At 40.1% G+C, this 22,661-nt stretch overlaps 1 protein-coding gene across 1 annotated transcript; it reads left to right on the top strand.

Annotated features, from left to right (window-relative positions):
- Nucleotides 1–5,942: 5,942 nt before the first annotated feature.
- tgm1l1 (transglutaminase 1 like 1) lies at nt 5,943–21,989 on the top strand. The gene is made up of 14 exons (XM_084912529.1): nt 5,943–6,183; nt 9,186–9,478; nt 9,560–9,751; nt 12,614–12,865; nt 16,566–16,684; nt 16,943–17,050; nt 17,144–17,321; nt 17,922–18,060; nt 18,642–18,834; nt 19,019–19,172; nt 19,487–19,771; nt 20,595–20,755; nt 20,874–21,010; nt 21,105–21,989. The coding sequence occupies exons 2-14, from the start codon at nt 9,187–9,189 to the stop codon at nt 21,247–21,249; spliced, it is 2,355 nt and encodes a 784-aa protein (XP_084768655.1). The 5' UTR covers nt 5,943–6,183; nt 9,186; the 3' UTR covers nt 21,250–21,989.
- Nucleotides 21,990–22,661: the final 672 nt, after the last annotated feature.

The following is a 22,661-nucleotide window of genomic DNA, read 5'->3' as shown; positions in this document are numbered from 1 at the left end:
ATTTACAGATTTTTAGCCATTCAGAGCCATGACACAGTCAGCCAGCAAGTGCAGAAGATTTGTCAAAATTATGTCCTATCCATAGACTGTATACAAAAGATGGAAATGACCATATTTAAACAGGACGGTGAAAAGTCATTTAGCTGACGCGATCAATCTGGATTATCAAATCGCACTCATAAGTGCTTGTCCACAACTGCTAATTACTGCTAACAAGCTAATAAATACACTAAAAAAAACTGTAATTTCCCTTATAAAACCTCGAAACGGGCCAATTTATTTATCAGATCATAAATAGCTCAGTCACAACTAAGCTGTTCCACTGCCCTTCCCGAGTACAGCTGGTGATGCCTACCTAACATCAGCTACAGTGGCCTGTTTTGGCTTGGCTAACACCTCTAACATTAAGCTTAAAAAAATCTAAATACAAAGGTTATTTCAGAAATACATGTGTTGTACAGTTCTTAAGAAGGAGGAAATTACCAACAGGGCCAAAACCATTGTTCTGTGCCAACCTTTAAACTTCAGTCATGGGGTGGGGTTTGTTTTCAGAGCTAGCCTCAAGTGGCCATCAGAGGAACTGCAGGCTTTGCAATTCCGTGTTCCTTTTTCAGTCCTAGTTCATCGTAATATAACATTGTAGTTTTAGTCATGATGAGTAAATGCAAATTGTCCAATAGATAAAAGGCTCACATCCAAACTTTTAGTCTACTTTGTTGCTGCACTGTGTTAAGATTCAGATAGTAAAAGTTGAAACCTACACAGGGCTTTTTTTTCTACACAAAAATAGATCAGGGATCAATAACTCTGTTAATAATGAACTGGACATATAAACAGAATTGATAAAAAAAAAAGTCCTAAATAATATTCACATTCCTTCTTATCAGTATGTAGAATCTGCTTCCATTTAATTGGCTATTGAGGCTAAAGCTGCACAATACAAGAAGACTACAAATACGTTCAGAAAGCTGTCTCAGTCCTGCGGGTAGAGCTGGACAATCACTACACAGTCGTGCAGTGAAGGATACTGACAAAACTTCTCTCTACCATTTATAATGTCTCCCACCTTTTAAATAGTGTTTGGTTTGCTAGAGGGGCATCATTATCCCACCCAGAGGATGAGATAGACTAAAGGCTCCGCTGAACATTACCTCCTTCGTGCTTAAGCTATACAATTTTACACTTTCCACAATCTGGAGCAACAATTACGCTAAAGGGATTAATGAAAAGGGTTTTTTTTGAGCAGCCTGTGCTTGATAGCTTGCTTACATTAGCATTTAGCTCTAAGCAACAACCAGATCTAAATCTCTTTACCCCTCAGCCTGTACAGCCTAACTACAGGTTTGATTGCATTGCAATTAGTCTAGTTCCACTTGAAAAGAGCTCAAGCAGTATATACAACCATAAAGTTTTAGACAGACAATGTCCGGTCAGTTTTGCAATCTGTGTACTATAGAACACACTCTGTGATCCACTCTCGATTTAGATAAGTCCCTGAAAAAGGGTACTTGCTATCAGAAAGCACATATCTCTGCCTTTAACTCGGAGAGCTGAATCATGCATCCTTTTGAAAGAGAATCTTACTTTCTCTGGATTTGCTCATTTTAAATTGTGGGAACAAAGAACTGATAGCGGGGACGCAGGAGAACAGAGATATTGTTTGTTCTCCAGCAGAGTTCCTGTCGGCTCTGTCTGTTTGTATTCAATTCCAGAGCAACTGCAGCAGTGCATGAATCAGCCTGCACACGGCAAACTGTGAAGGAATGCTTCAATTATGAAAAAAGAAAATCCTGTCTATGCAGGCGTGCAGCATAGACAGATTTCATCACATCACTATAAAACAGGCAGCTATTGATGTCATGCGCTGAATCTTGTTGAGTCATGTTAATCGGGGCAATAGCAGAACTTTGAATGTTTAATCCTACACTCCCATTTACCAGGCTTTAGGTATGACATTTGTGTCACGCTTAATGAAACATCTCTCTTTATCTCAGGGTTGAATTCTTTATTAAAGATGGGTGGATGAGGTGGAGTCACACTATGAGTAAACTAGTTTAGATGCTGGTGATGGCAACAAGCCTAACATAAAAAGGGGTACAGCTAGCTTGTTCAAAAGGTGTTTTTTTTTTCAAACTCCCTACCAAATAAAGTACAAGGGTTGTGTCCATAAAAGCATTTGGTAAACAAGTTCTCCACTGAGCCCAAGGAGTGCTCATAGACAGCATAAAAGATGGATCCAGCCTAAGGGGCTTAAAAGTGAAATCAAGTGCCTCAGACCTCTGTTGTTTTTAAATGCCACCAACAGGCAATAGCTGTGGTTGCACAAAGACTTCCAGTTCTCCATAAGTTTCATATGCACATAGCTCAACATACTGAACATGATACAATCACCAGTTGCAAAGGGAAAGATGTGTATTTCCAAACTGGTTGATAAATGGTTCCTGGAGGTTGTTGCCAGTCAATGGGTTGCAAAGAGGCTGTACCAAAACTAAAAAAAAAGAAAACGCCTTATGATTGCTTTGGTCAATGGCAGATTGCCGCAGTCACCTTAAGTTTGCATGGAAGGTCCTGACTTGTCTGCAAACACTTGTTACCTAAATGCCGAGCAGTAAAAGTTGAAAAAGTGCGATGCAACCCAGAAACTGAGCACATACACTTTCAAAGTAAAGGTTGCGAAATGAGTGATTAAACGTAAAAATCCATCATGAGTTGAAGATGTAATCAGATCAGATAGGATGCAGGATTAATATTACAGAGAAAACTTTTGCAATGGATTTATTTCTCCACCCTAGAGCTAAATCCACGTCTATCTTCTTAAGCTTTTAAAGGAATAAAGTGTATAAAACATTGTTTTCCTGAGCTTGAGTGGTTCTATTTCTAGCCAACAAACAACTTTGTCTGGTTGCTAAATAAGACATTTAGCTTAGTATCAGAACTTAGAACAGATCAAGATAATCTATCCCGAAGGTAAAAAAAAAAAAAAAAAAAAAAAATAGCTTAGTAATACAATGTAGCTTTTTTAAAGAAATTTATGTGAAACATTCTAGAAATATTTTTTTACTTCTTTTATTTTATTAATTGATTTTCTTGTTTTTAGCTAGCCCTCTATTATTTTAAACTCCCCTTATTATGCTAAACTGATCTGTTTCCAGGCTATTTCTACACAACATCATCTATGTCTATGAATTAACACATAAGAGACAAATTATCTAATTAATTACATAATTTCCTAAATAAAGACTGAATACAGAGAAAATAAAAAGAGGCAAATGGCAACTGATTGCTTCTTCATTACAAATGTTTAATGAGGGGTTTTGATTTTTTTTTAGTTTTATATTCTTTTTTTTATTCAAAATGCTTTACTTCTCCTCTTCCACTTGTCTTCCAGTCTTTATGCAAACAAAGCTATCCAGCCCACAGATAAAAGAACTGACTTAAGCATTCCTTTAGCATAATATGGGTGTGCAGAGGGTCTTTTTTTATTTTCCGTTTCTTCTTATGTTAAACTCATAATGTGTGCTTTGGCTCTCTGTGCTTTTTTTAATCCTCTCGCCACTGAAAAAAGTCAGTGGAACTTGGTTACTTTTTAACAAAGACACACCAATACAACACATACCAAAAATATTCTCACAGACACAGGGTCAGTCCGACAGTAGCCTACTATGTGTTTGCTGAGAAAAAAAAAATCCAATTGTAAAATGATATACAATAAATGACAACCAATGTTTTTCACTTTTTGTTCTTAATAAAAAATGTATATAACACACAAATAAAAGGTTTCTTCCAACTCTGAATAAGTTATGTCTCTCACAGCCAGGAAGTTTCCTTTGGCCCGCTGCTGGGTGTTTAGTTTCCCAAGTACAATATAAGAACAAGGGCCCAGTCCCATCTGTTATACTCAGATACTCAGCGAACCCAAGTCACCTTTATGTTTCCTCTCACGCCCACCGCTCTGCAGAAGCCGCAAATGTTGTCTGAGCCATTTATCATGCTAGTGCCAAGCCAACAGAATCAGGAATAAGACTGGTAAACCCTCTGCACTTTTCAAAATACAAATCATGACAAAAATCTATGGTTCTTAGCTGCTATTTCTAATTATATTGTAAAAAAAAATGCACTAGGCCTTTAATTTCTGCATCAAATGGTTCAAATAATAACAGCCCTCTCTCTTAGATTAGACATTTATGAATACATTTCTGTGTTCCAGTAAGTCCCTAACTAAATGTTAAACTCACTGCACTGTACGTGTGACTGTTTACTGTGTCTTTGCTGATGCATTTTGCAGGCCTTCTCTCTTCAACCCCAACCCAGACTGCTTGACCCAATATGCCTGCGTCCTGTGACAGAAGATAAAGTACTATTAAATCTACCACCTCCAGAATGGTCAATGTTGTTTTTTCTTTTCTACGTTTTTTCCCCTCTTGGACTGACAGATTGAAAGTTTTCGCTCAGGCATACAGTGCAAAAACATGCCTTAACTCATTGTTACTCAGCCATGCTGGCACCTAACTTGTACCTTTGCCGAAGGTACATTTAGTCCAACACTTAAGTTCAGTCTTGAATATCTTTAAAAAATAAAGAATTACGAAGGTTCACACCAAAATTTTAAAACTTTGTAAACCAACATCAGGATGCTCTTCCTAAAGTAAAACCCAGACTTTACTTCTTGTATCCCCACAAGCTCACATGTTCACTGACAGTTAGATTAGCTGCAATGAAACTTGGCAACACGTGTGGTCTGGGGACAGATGTGTCCTAATGATTTCCAGCATGGCTGAATGTTTTGACTGTGAACATGAAAAGTATGAAAATAGCTGTTCTTAGTGGCTCATATTTGTCACAAAAATTCCAAAGATCTGGAATACTACAGAGCTTCTCCCATTATAAAAGAGGGGAACCAAGTGACTTAATTGTCATGCCTAGGAAAACCCCACGGCATCGCTATAGTAACTTCTAATGTCTGTTACTGCTTTAAATTTAAATACAGTACACAACATGTCAGGTGAAATGGTAGCTATAGAACACAGTGAAATGAAAAAAAGTGATATACTTTATCGCCTAAACGTGGATTGAGCTACAAGAATATCAAACTGTATACATCAACATATGCACCACATTTTTAAAAGGTTAAACTTATGCATCTGCAATTTCATCCGGAAACATGTTTAAGGATATATTGATAATAATAACACCAACATTTACATTTAACATCACCTTAAATATTTTGCTTGCTTATGGCAGCCCTAATTCTAAGTAATAGTAAGTAATTTGTAATGCCTTACTGTAGCCTGTGAGAGCATTTCTCTCCTCTAGATGTAGCTGATTAAGCAACCATCTAATGCTGATTGACACAGGAGGGCAGGTTTTGATATTTATCGGGCTGTCTGTGTCATCATCACCACGATCTGGTATGACTTCATAATTCTATTCTGCCAAGCCACAAAGCTGCTGATGCAACTTCAGTTATTCACTCTGCTTGCTTGCATTGGCCTATGAGTCATAAAACCTCTAATAGGTGTTCAATTATCGCGGGATGAACTTATGCCTTGGTTATTAGGAAGTTCAAACTTTGCGCGGTCAGAGGTCAGAATGGGTTTGACTTTGAGGTTTTCCTGTAAAGCAATCAAGAAAAGGAGAAGAGAGAAAAGGGAAGTTTGGCTAAATCAGCACTTTCTTGAACGTGACGGATTTCCTGAGTTCATAACTGAAAACATCCATGAGATTTTTGTTATTTTTGGTCCTATTGTATGCGCCGTATAAAGCAAACACAAAAAATAGTTCTTCAGGCATGCCGTCCTTATCTCTCCTCTTCACTGTCTGTCACCTTCCCTTGTCTTTCTCCATCGATAAAGTTTTGCTAAGTGTTGCACAACTAAACTTTGGGTCCTCCGCCTTGTCCCACTCTACGCTCTCTGACGCGCTCAAACGTCAGCTGCACCTTCTGTTGGGAGTGGGAAACTTCAAACCAGGGCGGGGCGGTGGTGCTAAGCGGTGTGAAACAGGGGTGTGTGTGTCAGCTTTAAGTACCGCGCAGGACATTCCAGGGCACCCTTAAAATTCTGATCCACGAACGGAGCGCATTAAGACGAAAAGTTTCCAAAAGTTCTCACAGGCTGAGAGATAGCTACTCACGACGACATCCAGGTCTCATCGTTGATCCAAAGAAGAATCCATACAGAGAAAGTAAGTTTTTCAACCACTCGCATTTCGCTTTCTTAAGACAGATGTTGAAGCCAGGCACAGTCGTAAAGTTGTGCGCATTCTTTCTTGGTTTTGTTGTACAGTTAAACTCTTACTGGATCTTTCTCCACGGGGAAAAACAAGTTAGGAAAGCTCGAATTTGAGGGCTATGCTCATCATTACAATTAGCCACCTCATCTAATTTGTGTCCAGTAGAAAGAACATGTCTGGTCACCTTCCAAACTCTAAGACGTTTTTTGTTGTTTAAACGTTTTCTACGTTCATTTAAAAACAAGCAAACACAGTCAATTAGTTCAGGTATTTTCATGGCTTCAGCCTTTTTGGTTGGCAGCCAGCTGCTGCAGCTCCTCCCTTTCTTTTCAAAATGACCTAGACGATGTGTAGTGTATATGATTTAAGCAATATCTCTATGTTCTTAAAAAAAATTACACTGGAACTCCAGGGATTTGTTGCGACAGTTTAATAATCAGTCAGTTTTACATGGGACCAAACTCACTGGACAAACAAGCCAGTTGAAGCTGGTTTTGCTGTAGACAAGATAAAGTTAAATTTGTAGGGGGCATATCAGGACCTAGTAGGCGTACCAGCCATGCCAACAAAAACTGGAAGAAAAGTGCAGGACTGCGGAGATACAGAGCAAAGTACAATGGAAGAAAGTGATATGAGTGGTAGTGAGAGTAGCAAAGGGAGGACGAGATGAAGAATACTTCATTTCAAGCTTGGCTGATGGCTGTATTACAGTATAGATCATTTTAAGTTTGCGCATTAGAGTGTGAGCAAGGGAAGAGAACGGCTGCCAAAAAATTAGGCTTGTGAAATGACTTTTCATGGTTCTAGGGGGTTCAGTGGATGTCTCTAATTGGCTAATTTTAGACCACCTTGGTGCAAGAGGAAGATAAGGCTTCATTTTAAAAAGGACAAAAAACGCTTGTAAGTTGCTTGTTTACTTAGTTATGTTTCAAAAGATCCTGTAATAGCTAATATGGAGGGTGTTTGTTTTTCTGCCTCGGTTCCTTTTTTTTAGATTCAGTGAGCCTAACAGTATCGACTTGAGCTTCGGGTGAGGTCACTGTGTGAAAAACATACAGCTTTATCATTTTCCGTCAGGATTCAGATGAACTCAGGAAGCCACCGAGTTAAAAAATACAAAACGTGACTGTCACACAGATGGTGCACACATGCATTGATTTTAAAAGCTTTGAGGCTATGAGGCGCACCTCCCTCTTCCTCAGCTGTTGTCTGCCCTTTGACCTCTGCCCTTTCCACCCTGTGTCGTGACATGCAAATAGTTACCCTTGAAAATCAGCTCAGCCACACTGGATCAGCAGCTCCCATCTGTCTGCGTTATCATCTAAACATTCCTGTAATGCTTTTTTACTTCACCGGTCAAACCTGTACCTGTAAACTGGTATGCTGAAGTTATGTACAGAAATGATTGGATGTGTGGTAACTCCTCCCCAAATTAACTACTGTCCAATCACAGCTCACTCACTATAACTAGAAATGATCTCCAAAGTAAGCCCTAAATGTTACCTTGTATCTTGTTTATAGGGAAACTTAGGGCTACCCCCAAAGCTAAGGAGCATATTATTAGTTAACTACAGTACAGTTCATGCTTAAGTTCAAAAGTATTAACATTGCTTAGAAGTCAAGATGCTCATGTTCTGCTGACGGTGGCTCATGTTTAGGTGGTTGTGAATCAGAAGGTAGAGCCGATCATCTAGTAACTGGAAGATTAGCGGTTCAGTCACTGGTTGCACAGGTCGGTATGCTAAAGTATCCTTGGGCAACATACTGAACAATCACATTTCTGACTGTGTATGCTAATGTTAGATCAAAAAGCACTCAGACATAGAAATAAAGTGCTTTTGATGAATTAATAAATGAATGGGTGAAAGCCACATGCTCAACTAGAGTAGAAAAGAGATATATAAGAACCAGTTCATTCACCAGTAAGAACTGGTAACAAGCACACACATGCACATACATATATGTTCAGGGCTATTTGAATTGTATTGCTCTATAAACCATGTGTCTGCTATTAACGTTTCATTAACAACACTGTTTTCTCCCAACAATGTGCATCACTGCAGCTCATTACAGTTTACATGTGCTAACAAAACTTCACTGATGGTTTGTTTTTGAAAAACAAAATAGCTTTCACATTTGCAAAGTTGCATATCACACACAGCTTGTGATTTTGTTTTGATAGAGAGAAGATGCAGATGGTAAAACCAAAAGAAGGATTGAGGGAAAACCGTCTCCTCCCTCAGATTTGCATTCTAGTAAACACAAGAACGAGCGAGGAAGGTCAGGCCAATCCTCAAAGAGACTAACGATCTCATTCCACTGTGATTATTAGTGCAGTGTATGAGGGTGGGGATGTGACAGTATGATAAATGCTTGTAAGGTGCACGACCCTGTCCACTTGCGTTTGCAGTCAATGTGCACGCAAAAAGACATCACGAACACAGCAACTACACTGCTCTCCAGCAGCTGAGGCGCAGCAGATTGAATCCAGCTGCTCGTAGCAGTTATGTTTGCTCACGCAGAGCACCTAAGAAGGACGAATGGCGAAATTCCCCGAAATTGTTCGGGAAGGACTTGCAGCTGAGTAGAGTCCATGTCAGGAATGTAGTAATTAATGAAACTAAGAAACAAGGAAACTGTTCATTTAGTCCATCGCATTGTTCTTATTACAAAGATATGAAATAAATTGGACTGCCTGTGGCCTCTCATTACTTGTGAGCAGTTAATTGGCATAAAATATTAACTGTATGTGTACTTAATTAATCTCCTTTCTTTCTATTATTGTGGGGTCTTTACTTTACTATATATATGTTGGGAACTGGCCGATAAAAAAAATAAAACTGAATGAAAATTGAATTTTAGTGAATTAAAAGACCAGAGAATAGTGCATATAATCGGTATCCAAAATTCTTCTCTTTAGAATTATAGTTAACATTTTTTCATGTGTTTTCCAGAATGCCAGGTGAGCGGTTAACAGTAAGAACTACATCAGAGATTGGGCGATTCCCCGGAGCAGCCCCACCCACAAGGGTGGAGCTGACCATCCAGAATGAGGGTGAGAAGAAGCAGGAGGAGGGGGGCTGTCTATGGTGGCTCAGAAAGATGTGCCCGTGCTGCTGTAAGCACCCAAACACCACCTCATATGATGTCACAGATGAGGTGGAATTCACCAAACTCCCAACCCCTGCCGCCATCGTAGATCCCCCCAAGCCGAAGCCCGAGAACGGAGAGGCAAAGGAAACAGATGGTAATGACACTTATTTTAAACTGTGTGAAAACATGACATTGTTTTTGGCATCAAATCTGATATTCAAACCTCTCCTGTTAGAAGGGAAGCTGTCAGTGTGTTCGGTGGACCTATTGAGTTCCAGGGCAGGTCAGAACAGACAGGAGCATCACACTGACCTGTATCACGGGGATGAGCTGATCCTTCGCAGAGGCCAGACCTTCCAGATAGAGGTTGAGCTCAACAGGCCCTTCAGTACTGACACTGACAAGCTGTACCTGGAGCTGAAAACAGGTATGAAGCCAGTGGCTGGACAGTGTCCATCTTTTTAAAACCAAAATATGAAGAAAAATGAATTAAAAATTGTAACAATGAGTATGATCAATAGTTTTTTTAAGCCATTTAAAAGACAGTTTTAAAAGTAACAGATGCACATTGTAATTAAGTGTATGTGGGAAACATTGCATGTGGGAGATAACATTTAACGCTGACGTTACTGGACGGTAAGTCATCCAATAAAACGCTGCTTTCGATTTTTCATAGGAAAAGTGCCACTAACTATTTGTAAACTTTTTTTTGCGTTTAAAATTGTTGGATTGCCTTTTAACCAAAATTAGCTGCATGTGCAAACACAAGAAAGAAACCAGCGACTGCTCAAATCATGGGAAATACGGTCCAAATGTTGTGCATAGCTAGCACGTTTGATTTCAGCAGCAGCTCATGGCTGCACAACAAGTTCTGGATTCCACCCAGCAGCCCGCAGTCTTAACAGTTTCCAGGCCTCGGGACACTGGACACCTCCCTCTGGTATTTACAGACCTCACGCTACACACTCTGGCAATACATCACCACCCAGAAGTGATTTGCTCCTTCTGCTGTGATAGCTTCATGGGGAGAGGGGAGGAAAAAAGAAACAAACTGCATGTAAGTGTCTGAGCTGTCCACATTCAGCAGACTGGCTGCCATCAGTGTCACTGTGGGCAGGGAACAGGCTCGAAGTGTTGCTCCAAAAGCAGTGATTTTTATCAGTAAAGCTTTCAAAGCTGTTGTTTTGAGCAGAAAAGAGACACTGTTTTTCATCATTTCATGCTTTAAAAAAAGTATGCTAAAAAAAAGTATTCAGAGATGAGAGAGGAAGGGAGGGGTGTCCTGGATGCGGTCAAATTGAGAACAATGGTTTCTTGGTAAACTCCGTATTTCTGTTTGGACGAATGGTCGTCCAGCAGGGTTGCACAAAGCAAGCAGCTCAGAGGAGAACATCCAGAGGGTTTTAATCTAACTAATGGATTTGCTAGTCCATGACAAAAACACGTTTAAAGGAACATTAAAGCTAAATAATCACTCACACAAATGTGCACGCTTTCTGTGGGGATGTGCACATCCTGGAGTTTTGGAGGTTTTCCAGGCCCACGCTAGTGTTTACTCTTGGAACCCACACATAGCTGGGCCAAAGACTATCATACACATGTGGTTTACAGTTTGGAATGGTTGCCATACACTGGAAATAACATAAAATTACTGTGATGTGAAAAGGTTTGCAACCAGATTTTGTAAGGAGGTCTCTTTGCTGTTGTTGCTGCTGCCTTATTTGATCAAAATCTTCAAGGTTAGCTTATAATTACAAATAAGCGAAAACAGGAAAACACTTTTTGGAGCTCTGCAGGTTAAATTTTCATTCAAAAACATAAAGCAAAGATATTTTACCACATCCTTGACAAGGTTATGTGCATGCACTCATACACACACAGTACACTCAAATACACACATACTCCCATTTATACCCTTATATCTATATGAATCTGTTGCTCTTGTGCAACGAGTCGAGTATTAGATTTTGTGGGGGGAAAATTTTGATTAATTATATTTTAATTTAAATTGAACTAAATTTGTGCCACAGGGCCACTCACAGGCAAAGCTAAACAACAGTGTCCTGACTCAAGTTTTAAATTTAAAAGACAAATTCTCTGACTGTCTTTAAAACATTGAATGCCATGAATATGAATTTAAATGTACATTTTGTAAAAACTCTTCATAACTCTTCATAAAGTGTATTTGAAAAGAACCTCTGCCACAAGGTGGCAGCATTTTAGCAAAAAAGTTGCAGTTGTTTACAACTATTTTTGAAATCCTGTCATTGCAATCAGTGTTGAATGTAACGCTTTCCAAAGTAACATGTTGCTCTATCGCAGCGGTCCCCAACCCCCGGGCCTCGGACCGGTACCGGTCCGTGAGTCGTTTGGTACCGGGCCGCGAGAGTTGAGGCTCAGGTGTGAAATGTATGGTTTTCAGGGTTTGTATCGGTTTTCAGCGTTACTTTGTTATCGTTTTGATTGTTAACTCGGTTTTCCTGGGTCTTTTCACGTGTGTTATGAATAAATCTCATTTTTTTCGGTACCGGTACTAGTTTTATTTTGTTGTATTTATCCGCGACACATTAAAGGTCCGTGAAAATATTGTCGGGCATAAACCGGTCCGTGGCGCAAAAAAGGTTGGAGACCGCTGCTCTATCGTATTACATTTACACAATCCAGTAATTACAAGTTTATTGTCACTTGCATTACAAAGCTTTTTCGTTATTTGCACAACCCAGACAGAAAAAAAAAGAAAAAACATGCTACATTGAGCTGATTTCAGTTCTTGTCAAGAGGAGGAAAATGGTGGAGCTATGGACGTTACTTTTATCTTTATTGCATAAACTGACAGGAGCATGATGGTAAAGTGCATACTGCGTCCAGAACGGAAATAACTACGTAATACTATAATGCAACTTCAGCTCTTTGCAAGCATCTGCACAGATAGCATGCTAACACAAAGCTAGCCAAGAACCTAGGGTGATGATAAAGAGTGAATGCTAACCCCAGCCCAGCAGCCCGAACTTCAGCATGTGATAGATCAGTGATGAACAGTCCGGCTTCAGCCTCCATTTTTACCTGTTCATGTTAACAAGCACAACACTAAGCCTGGATACTCTGACTCGCTGTAACATCTTCAAGAGCACAGCCTGGTCCTATTTCAACCTTAGTTAATATCTCTGCAACATTTAGAAGGATTTCAATTATTAAAAAAGTGCTTTGACTATTAGTAGTTTGAGTAGAAATATACAAATAAATTTTTTTAAAAAAGGGAATAATATGGTTATGTATCTGTTTGGTGTAGGTTCCCTGCCCTTGGTATCCAAAGGGACCCATGTCATCATTCCGCTGGTGAAGCACCTGGAAGACGAACGCTGGGAGGCCAAAATTGTAGAGCACAACGGCAATAAGATCAAGCTGTCCATCAACTCTTCAGCCAACGCTGTGATCGGCCTTTACGAGCTCACTGTGACAACTTCTTCGCTCAAAGGCAACGCCACAACTACTTACACCTCCAGCAAGAACATCGTCATGCTCTTCAACCCTTGGTGTGAAGGTAAGCTGGCACCAATGGGAACAGGGAAGGCGGGGGTGGGTGTGGGTGGATTGAAGCCAGGGAATGTGGAAGAGAGGAAGGAAAGAAGACGACTCACAGATGATTGGAAAAATAAAAAAAGAGAAGACGTGTGACCTTACATAACATTCCAGAAATGAATTACTTACTATCTGGATTTATGTTAGGCTTTAGGTAGAATTGAGTATCTGAAAAAGTCAATATTTTTCTGGGAGCAGCATCTGGGAGCAGCAGATTCCATCTGTCTAACTGCGAATACTCAGATAAAATGGATGCCTGTATAGCCATTTAATCTCCTAGAGCAGCTCTGGTATAATATTACACTTGGGTGATAAAGGCCAAGTCAGTCCACGAGTGTGTTGTTGCCCAAGAATAGCAACAGCGTGACTGTGTGTGTCTATGTGACTGTGGTCTGTTATGCAACTCCCCCGGCTTGGACCAAAACTTCTGCCGTATTTGGTTTAGCCACAAGTGAGAGCACGACTTTCACCTGCATTGCAGATCAAAACAGTTTGGGTGTAAGATGAGGGAGACCTTTAGCGGGGTCATTCGATATGCAGATATGATTGCTAATTGTGTATGCCTAAATGCCTGTTGTTCAAAGAGCTGAAAGCACCATGACTTAAGAAAACAAACAAGGAAATTGGGAACATTTCTACAGAACAGAGGCACAGCAGAGAAAAATACATTCAGAAAAAGCTGAAAAAATGCTGCACGTAGCACAGACTACAATGGAAATGAAGCCAGGGTGGACTATAAGTAATGGAGATGGCTGAAAGAAAAGAAAAACACTTTTAGGTGCTTCGGTTACTAATAAAGCTCCAGAAGTTGGCCGTCTGTCCCTGGTGTCCTGGGAAACACTGGAGACATTAAGTGTGTCGACTGGCTTGGAAAGCCCCCTCCACAAGAGCTGGCAGAGGCAGAGAGGGAGGTCTGGGCATCTCTCTTGAGACTGCTGCCCCAGTGACATTGGTGGGTGGATGGGTGGATGGATGGATGGGTGATCAGATGGATGGATGGATGGATGACAAATAACAATGAAGTGTAAAGTGTAAAGTGTGCGTGTTAGTCCCCATAGGGAAATAGTTCCTCTGCATTTAACCCATTCACCCAGTGAAGCAGTGGGCAGTCACCAATGCAGTGTGTAGGGACGGTACCTTGCTCAGGGGTACCTCAGGGTAGCCGTTCAGTGGAGTCGAACCCCCGACCTTCTGATCATGGGGCCGCCACTCTACCTACTGAGCTATCCCTGCCCAAGGACCACACCACCTGGAGGATTACCACACCAGTTATCTGTGTCATAACTTTATAATAATCTGGACTAGTGAGGTTCAGTCTAAATATAACAGCAGATAGTTGTAATGCTTTTAGGGGATGAAACTGTCACCTAATGATTTTATGTTATTTCCTAATTTGGATAATACATTACCATTTATTTGAAGGAGTATTTTTTGTGCATATTTCAAATTCTCTTTATGTGGCTTTATTCATGTGATATTCAATCTTGTGTACTGTGCTTTTTTCAGTAGAACTGGTTTGATATGAATTCTTGGTATAACAAGACATTCTTCAGCCACTTATTGGGCACTCATTGAAATAAAAAATTGTCTGTTATTGACTTTTTTAAAAAACTTTCTTTCATAGTTTTTCAATGTTTGTTGCACATGCAGTTTCCTAGAGGGTTAAACTTACAATGTAGTCTTTCACTCCTGCAGAAAACATTTTTCTTTGAAGGGTTCAACAGCTAGAGGGGCTTTTCCTCTTTCAAAGAGAAAAAAGGAAAAAAAATGCCTCTACAGAAAGCTCACAATGGCACAGAAGCTCAGCATGGTGGACATGCTGAGCTTCAGACAGCATTGCGAGTGTGTGATTCTTAGAAAGACAGGGGTCAGCACTTGTGCTAACTTGTCAGGCATGGTGGGTAAAGCTTCTCTGGGCTGGTGAAAGCAGCATGGTTACTGAGTTTTCATGTCTTCCAAATTAAACCCTCAGTTAGAAATCCCATAATCAGAGTCATGTCTCCCTCCCCTCGCCCCAAACCAGTCAGGACAGATGGCTGCCCCTCCCTGTGCCCGGTTCTGCAGGAGGTTTCTTCCTGTTAAAAGGGAGTTTTTCCTTCCCACTGTTGCCAAGGTGCTTGCTCATATATTATTATTGTATGGTCTTTACCTTACAATATAAAACACATTGAGGTGACTTTTGTTCCAATTTAGCACTATATAACTACAATTGAATTATTATCGTCTTCTTGCCAGTGGCCAGCAAGAGGGACCAAATGTCTAATTTAGCTTTTTTACCTTGATATAAGTTATGTGAAGCCTGGCCCTTGCTTGTATCTGCTAATCTTAACCCTATTCAAAGCTCCACTAAGAAATTCAACCGTATAGTGTCTTGTTGTACATTCTCAGAACTGTTATCTTAGACCCAAAATTCTATTTTTTTCTTTGATATTCGACAGAAAAAAGCGCATTTGCAAAGCAGCAAAAGAAAAGAGAAAAGAAAAGAAAAAACAGTGGACCTGGTTGTGATGAAAAGCCTGTGTGTCTTTCATTATGGGGTTGCTGCTTTTGGCGGCATGCCCAATCTCCTTTTCCCTCTTTCAATCTCCTCTTCCCTAGCCCAATCTCTCCCTCACACTCATAAAAGTCAAAATCCTACAATTACTGTATGAAGCGCCATGGGGCGAGCTCGCAGAAATCCTTACAGCTGGTGACAACCTGTCCTCTCCCTTGCTTTTACTGCCTCCGTGTGTATTTCCTTCCCGTTTTTATGCCTCTCCCTCCCTGTTTTGTACCTTTCTTGCTATCTGCTGACCTGACCTTCACTCTGACTCTTGGACCTCCTCCCTAACATCTTCCTCTGTGAATCTATTTCTTCCCACATTCCAGGAATTTTTTTAGCAAGATATGAAAACCACAATTATCACAGCTGCCAGATACTATCAGCTTCATCCCTTAAAATCTCGAGACACTATGTTATGCTTCACTCTCTCTCTCCTCCTCCTCCTCTTCTTTTCCCACCCAAGCATAACTTCCCCTCTTCCTCTCCTATGCCCCCCGTACTTTGTTAAACCTCTTCCTTCCATTTGCATTTTCTTATGTCCATCTCAAACAGTCTGTTACTTTTACTGCTTTTCCTTTCTTTCTCTTTGTCCCGTTCCTAGTCCCCACCCATGGGCATTTTCAAGGTGGTGACAGTAACAGATAAAAAGGGATGGAAAAAGAAACACATAGACTCGGGTGAGGGGCGCACGCCCAAGTCTGGAGTGCTGAGGTCACCAAAACCAGACTTTTTCCCATAAGTGAGTGTGGGCCTCACTGCAAGATCTATGCAGTCATTGTGTTTCTTAACCATTTCCTGGCCTTGGGAACTTTTTTCACATGATAAGTAAGAAAAAAACACATTCTTGAGTTGTTCAGTCACAAAGGAGGTGAATAAAGCAGGGATTTTAGGTCATTTTCACAAACAGGGGGGAAGCTCGAATGTTTCTGTTCATTAAAAGAAATTTAAAACATCTACTTAAAAAAAGGGTTTCCTTGTATTCCCTGGTTTAATTAGACTGAACGTCAGGGATAACCACATAAATGTACTTAACTGTGCATGCATTATTGAAAGCCTGTTCTTGGAAGATTACATTTTCAGTGACATGAAGCTAAATAAGAGCAAATTCCTGTGTTTCTAGAGGACAGCGTGTTCCTGGATAACGAGGAGGAGAGGAAGGAGTATGTGCTGAATGACACTGGGAGGATTTACTACGGAACGGAGAAACAAATCGGTGCTCGCACGTGGAATTTCGGACAGGTACAAGCTATGAAGAGCAAGCTTGGTTTCTAAGCTATCATTACACAATTATGACCCTGTGGCACTTACCCTGTTTGTTCCTGCTGAAGATGGAATTATTTTAAACTGTTCCTAGTACCTATATTTTCATTGTGTTTTTCAGTAGCTGGTAATTTCTGTTTAAAAACAAAATGTTTTCATTTTTCTTTACAGTATCCAGTGTTCACAGGACAATTCTCCAAACTTTGGTTTCAAAGTGAATTTTTTTCTTCATTGTAGTTTCATGAGGGAATCCTGGAAGCATGTCTGTTTATCATGGAGAAGAGTGAAATGCCGCCATCTGGTCGAGGGGATCCGGTCAACGTGGTCAGGGTCATATCTGCCATGGTGAGCTAATATACAAAAGAAAGACGTTTTTTCTAGAAAAAGTAGGAAAAAAATACAGGAAATGCAATGACCGTGTCACTGTGTCCTTTTTAGATAAATGCTCAGGATGACTACGGTGTTCTAGTTGGAAACTGGTCAGGTGATTACTCTGATGGAGTCTCACCTACGGCGTGGAGCAGCAGCGTGGAGATCCTGAGGAAATACCACTCGACCAATGGAACGCCTGTGTCATATGGACAGTGCTGGGTCTTCTCTGGGATCACTACAACAGGTGATTATGAGGAAAAAAACATTAAAAAGTAAGGGTGCTGGATGGCTGAGTGAAAGTTAAGAGTGTGTCTGTGGTGAAACCTTAAACTTTAGTAGGCAGTCGCAAGCCTTAGAAGGCATGCAAATGGATTGTACTGTATGTTAGGCTTGTGTGTGTAAAAAAGCGGCAAAGAATACCCAAGAGTGGGTCTTGGTGTGGATGTCAATTTAATTACAAATCCACAAATTTATTATAATCATGGCTTTTTGTCAGTCTGTGTCTTTGCATTAGCTCTCACAGTAACTCTGTCATAGAGCACTTCATATTCACTGTGTGTGCATCCAGGGAAGCTTGCATGATAGCTAGCTGACCCTAGCACATAATATTGCCCCTGATAGCAAGTCATAGCTTTTATGCACTCCAAATACCTTGCATTGGCATTCTTAACATACCATCTATATTTGTCACAGATAGAGCCACATGTGTTGCTTTCATTCAACCAGAATAATGAAATTCCTTGCTGCCTAAAGTATTACCATCTGAAAATCTAACTCAAGTATCAAATGGCCTTGCAGAAATAAATTTTAATTGATCTATTTATATCTGTGTCTTTGGTTTTAGTGCTGCGCTGCCTTGGCATTCCTTCCCGCAGTGTGACCAACTTCCAGTCAGCACATGATACCGACGTATCCCTTACTACAGATGTATACCTTAATGAGAATTTGGAGCCAATTGACTATCTCAATAGAGACTCTGTTTGGTAAGATATAGAGCTTTACGTAGAATGGCATCCTGCCATGAAAATCATCTAAACCTATGCTAAAGAAATGTTCTAAAATGTTCTTGAAAATCCCCAAGTTGAAATTTCTTTTAAAAGTGCATAGGCTTGTCTTGTATCTATGTGTTCTTTTATGCTGTATTACTGGTATCCTACAAGAGCCCTTAGACATTCTGTCTGCATTTTCCATATCCCTATAACTGCCTGAACACCCGTTCACTATAACTGTGGAACAGGGCACATGTTGTGAATGTAGCTAATGTAACAAAAACTAAACCCATATCCTTAATTTCTATTAAATTGTTAAGATGTGTTTCACTTCTACAAAAATTGCCAGCTATGTTTAAAGTCAGTAAAATATATCTACAAATGCCACCAAAAGTCTCTAATGAACACTTTGCATTTTATACAAAAAATTAAAGTGTAAAATTGTGGCATATAAACAAGCTAACTGCTTTATGCTAAGCTAAGCTAACTACATGCTAATTGTATTATTATATTAACCTAAAAGGAACAGTTTAATTTACTTAAATTCAAAATACCTAAACTCTGTCTAACTGTAGGAATTTCCACGTATGGAATGACTGCTGGATGGCCAGACCAGACTTACCTCCAGGTAATGGAGGCTGGCAGGCCGTAGACGCCACTCCCCAGGAAACTAGCCAGGGCACCTTCCGCTGTGGCCCTGCTTCTGTGAACGCCATCCGCTCTGGCCATGTCTACCTAAAACATGACACGCCGTTTGTCTTTGCTGAGGTGAGTGCGTGTTCTTGAACTGAACTCTTTGTTGTTTTGCATGTACTAGATATAGATATGTAAGAATTTCAGAAGTGGTCTTTGCAGCTTGAACCGTCAGCAAAAGATGAATCATGTAATCATATGTAAAAAGGGTAACCTGTTCTGTTTGAGCTTATTGTGTTTATTGGTATTTTTCTGGCAGGTCAACAGTGACAAAATTTACTGGCAGAGAAACCTGGACGGCACATTTAAACAGATCTACAGTGAAAAGAAAGCTGTCGGCCACTGCATCAGCACCAAAGCGGTGGGCTCTGATAAGCGGGCAGATATCACATCCTTGTACAAACATGAAGAAGGTACTGGCAGCTATTTTTTACTTGTCTAATTGTAAGTCTACCTTAGACTGATGTTCCAGAAACAGACAGAATCATTTCTGCACCACCTGGAAATATCTTAATAAGCAGTGATTTAGTCCTGTCATTCTCTATAGATCATTTTGTTGAACTTATTCAACCCTCATCAACTGTTCACCTGCTCTCCACAATTCTTTAAATATAGCTCTCTGTTTGTTTTCATTGGAAAGACTGTGCACCATATCTCTTGCATATGTCAGTAAATCCTGAAACCTCCGACAGAATGAGGTGCACTTACATTCTCCTCCCTCTACTAGATTCAGAAGAAGAACGCATTGCAGTAGAGACTGCAAGTCGCTATGGCAGCAAGCCAGATGTCTATTCCACACCAGTGGCAGAAGATGTGTCAGTGGAGGTAAAGGTGGATGGCGAGGGACCCAGCATGGGTGCTGATGCCCAGTTGAAAATTCTGGTGAAGAATCTAAGCTCACAGCCCCGCCAGGCAACAATCCACAGCCAGGTGGCTGTCATGTACTACACTGGAGTGCTGAAGGGCACCATCAAGAAGGAGCAGATGCCTGTGGAGCTTTCGCCTAATGAAGGTTGGATTTCGAGCTCAATTATGAAGCTGCACTATCTATGTAGGGTTTTGGTCTTAGTCGTTATTGTCAAAACCTCTTCAGTACAATTTGATGTGAAATTAGCAACATCTAGGCCCAGTTAGAGTAAAAAAGATGATAAGTTTTGGCGCGATTAGGAGAGCCCCACCTCTGTGATTAACAATTGCTACCTTTTGTTTGGATTTTCCCTTGCTTATCAAGACTGGTTTCAAACAAACCTAAGGGTGAAAGCTAAAACGCTAAACTCAAGGCTTTAAAATAATAGGACAAAACTTCCATCTTTTAGCTCTTGCTGCTCTCGCATCACAAAAAAAAAACAAGTTACTAAAGGTCTGGAAAACTTTATTCATAAATGAAAGGTAGAAGATGCGAAATACTAACATTTTATGTCATGTTTAATTTAATTAGTTTGTTAAACAAATATTTTAATCTAAAAAGTGTTAAAGTAAATAAAGGCTAAGAAGATAAAACTGTGTGATACTAAATCAAGCAACAGTCATTTTATTACTCATAACTGCAGCTCTTTGTTTAGATGTGAAAAAAGATAAGGTAACAAGAGTTTTGGAAATGCACAGTCATGAAGAAAATTGGGGACAGGATCATTTTTAATCAAACTGAAAACTGAAGTGGAAAATCAAACTTATTTTCTGAAACCTTTACATTGTGCTTAGGCTAGGCTAGCTCGTCCTGTGGGAAGTTACTTGAGCCAAGCTAACTAGCAGCTAGCTGCTGTTCCAAAATGTCTAAGCATTCATTTAAATTGAAAACAACAACAACAAAATTTGCTTTTTTTCCCATCACATAGAGAAAACCATTGACTGGGTCCTGCCCTACCAACAATACCAGAGCCAGCTGGTGGATCAAGCAGCCTTCATGCTAACCCTGTGTGGAAGAGTCACTGAAACGAAGCAAGTGCTAGCTAACCAGACAACTTTCAGGCTTCGCACACCTGACATCACCATCACAGTAAGATTTCATTTTTTCCCCCATTATTCATACAGTGAGCATTATTTTAACACAAATGCATAACATTTATTTCTATTAAAGGTATCCCTCTTGACTAATTTAACTCTTTTTCTGGCAGCCTATTGGAGACGCCGTTGTCGGTAAAGAGATGGCTGCCAAGATTACTTTCACCAACCCCCTGCCATCTACACTGAAGGGAGTGGTGTTCAGAGTGGAGGGCCTGGGCCTTCAGGAGGGCCATGAGGTGGTCGTGGGGTAAGAACAAGTCTTTCTCTTTTTTGCCTCCCTTTCTCTTCCACTAACATTTTTGTATCGAGACTAACGTTTCATTTCATCTTGCCCCTCTCAGTGACATCGGCGCCCACTCCAAAGTGACGCTGACAGAGCACTTCATCCCCTCCCAACCTGGACCCAGGAAGCTGGTGGCGTCCCTCGACTGTGAACAGCTCTCACAAGTGCATGGAGTGGCTGACATTGTTGTTCTTGAACAATGAAAGGCACCACAATGATCAGCTTCTCGCACAACACTTATTTCTTATAAAATATCAACTGACAATGCCTCATCATATTAAGTGTGCTAAGTTCCCGTATCTTGAGCTATACTGTTTGTTTTTTTACTGCAGAAAATGTTTAATTTTTGATATTCCTAAAACTATTAATAGATGATTTACTGTAGCATTATCAGTATTACTACTATTTTTACATTTTAAATAACAGAAATTCACACTTGTGTCTTGCTGTGGAAGAATTGTAATAGACGTGTGACAAGGTGCTTTTTGACTAACAAGGGTTTGTATCCTTAGACTTCTAAAACAAGTCCATTTGAAGACACTGAATAAAACCTGTGAAGGTGCAGAAAGTCAGGCAACATTGAGCTAATGTAAATACTATATATGTTGCTAGTCATAATGTGAAAACCGTTGTCTGACAAAATGAACCTCACATGGCTTATATGAGGGGAGGGAACTGTGACGTGCTTGGAAAGGGAACGATGCTGACTTTGGCAAATGTAACGTTTAAATGTACCAATTCAGAAAACAGAAAATGATGTCGTCTGCAAGGACACGGATTACCACTTATTTCAACTGTCAAATGAAATGAAAAGTCCGCCTTTATTAAAAACCCAAACCCCTCAAATGTCTGCATATCCGAAACGAGACCATTTATCTACCTGGAATGTTTTGGTTTTTGTATCATCTGTGCTGTGTCTTTAATAAAAGTCACACTGAAATGATGTTGCAGTTCTTTATTAAACAAGCCTGTGCTGGTTAAAGGTGACGTAAGCCTCTCAGAGGAAACAGGAAACTTTCCACTTTTGCAATTGAACAATGTTTTATGGCGCAAAAAAAAGAGAGTGACTAATTTCAGCCTTACAAATTACGGTGGGTGACACACCTTTACTGCGTTTCACCAATCAGGATGAGTAATGTATTCCCAGGTACTTAAAGCTGACTGTGCTAAGGCAGTGGCTCATAGTTTTAACATTTTTTACAGAGAAATACTGCGCCCTTTATGTCACTCGACTCGTTTAACAGCTCTAATTTGTAGCTCTCTTTCACATTCAAGGCATTAGAAAATGTACGAGTTCATAAAGGAAGTAATCGCTGTCATTGAAGCCATCAGAGAAAGATGTCAGATCATATTCCTTGCGGTGCTATGAACTCACGTATTTCCTGAATTCCAGTTCATCAAGCATTGTGACGGTGGGCTTGTCGGACAGTTTGAAGTGGAATTTGACACATTTTAAAAACTCGGGTTTTAAAATTCATCTGAATGTTAAATGTAGCGTATAATGTCCCGGTAATTATAGTATGCCAAAAAGAGATGGAATAACAGTTTTACCGTTTACTTTATCACAAATTTGATGATGTAATATTACCTTTCACATTAATACAATGTTATTTTT

Source organism: Perissodus microlepis, chromosome 18, assembly GCF_051167445.1.
Source record: "Perissodus microlepis isolate ML-2025 ecotype Zambia chromosome 18, ASM5116744v1, whole genome shotgun sequence".
Taxonomy (NCBI): Eukaryota; Metazoa; Chordata; class Actinopteri; order Cichliformes; family Cichlidae; genus Perissodus; species Perissodus microlepis.
The sequence above is the reverse complement of the archived record's forward strand: the minus strand, read 5'-3'. Positions and strand labels throughout refer to the sequence as shown.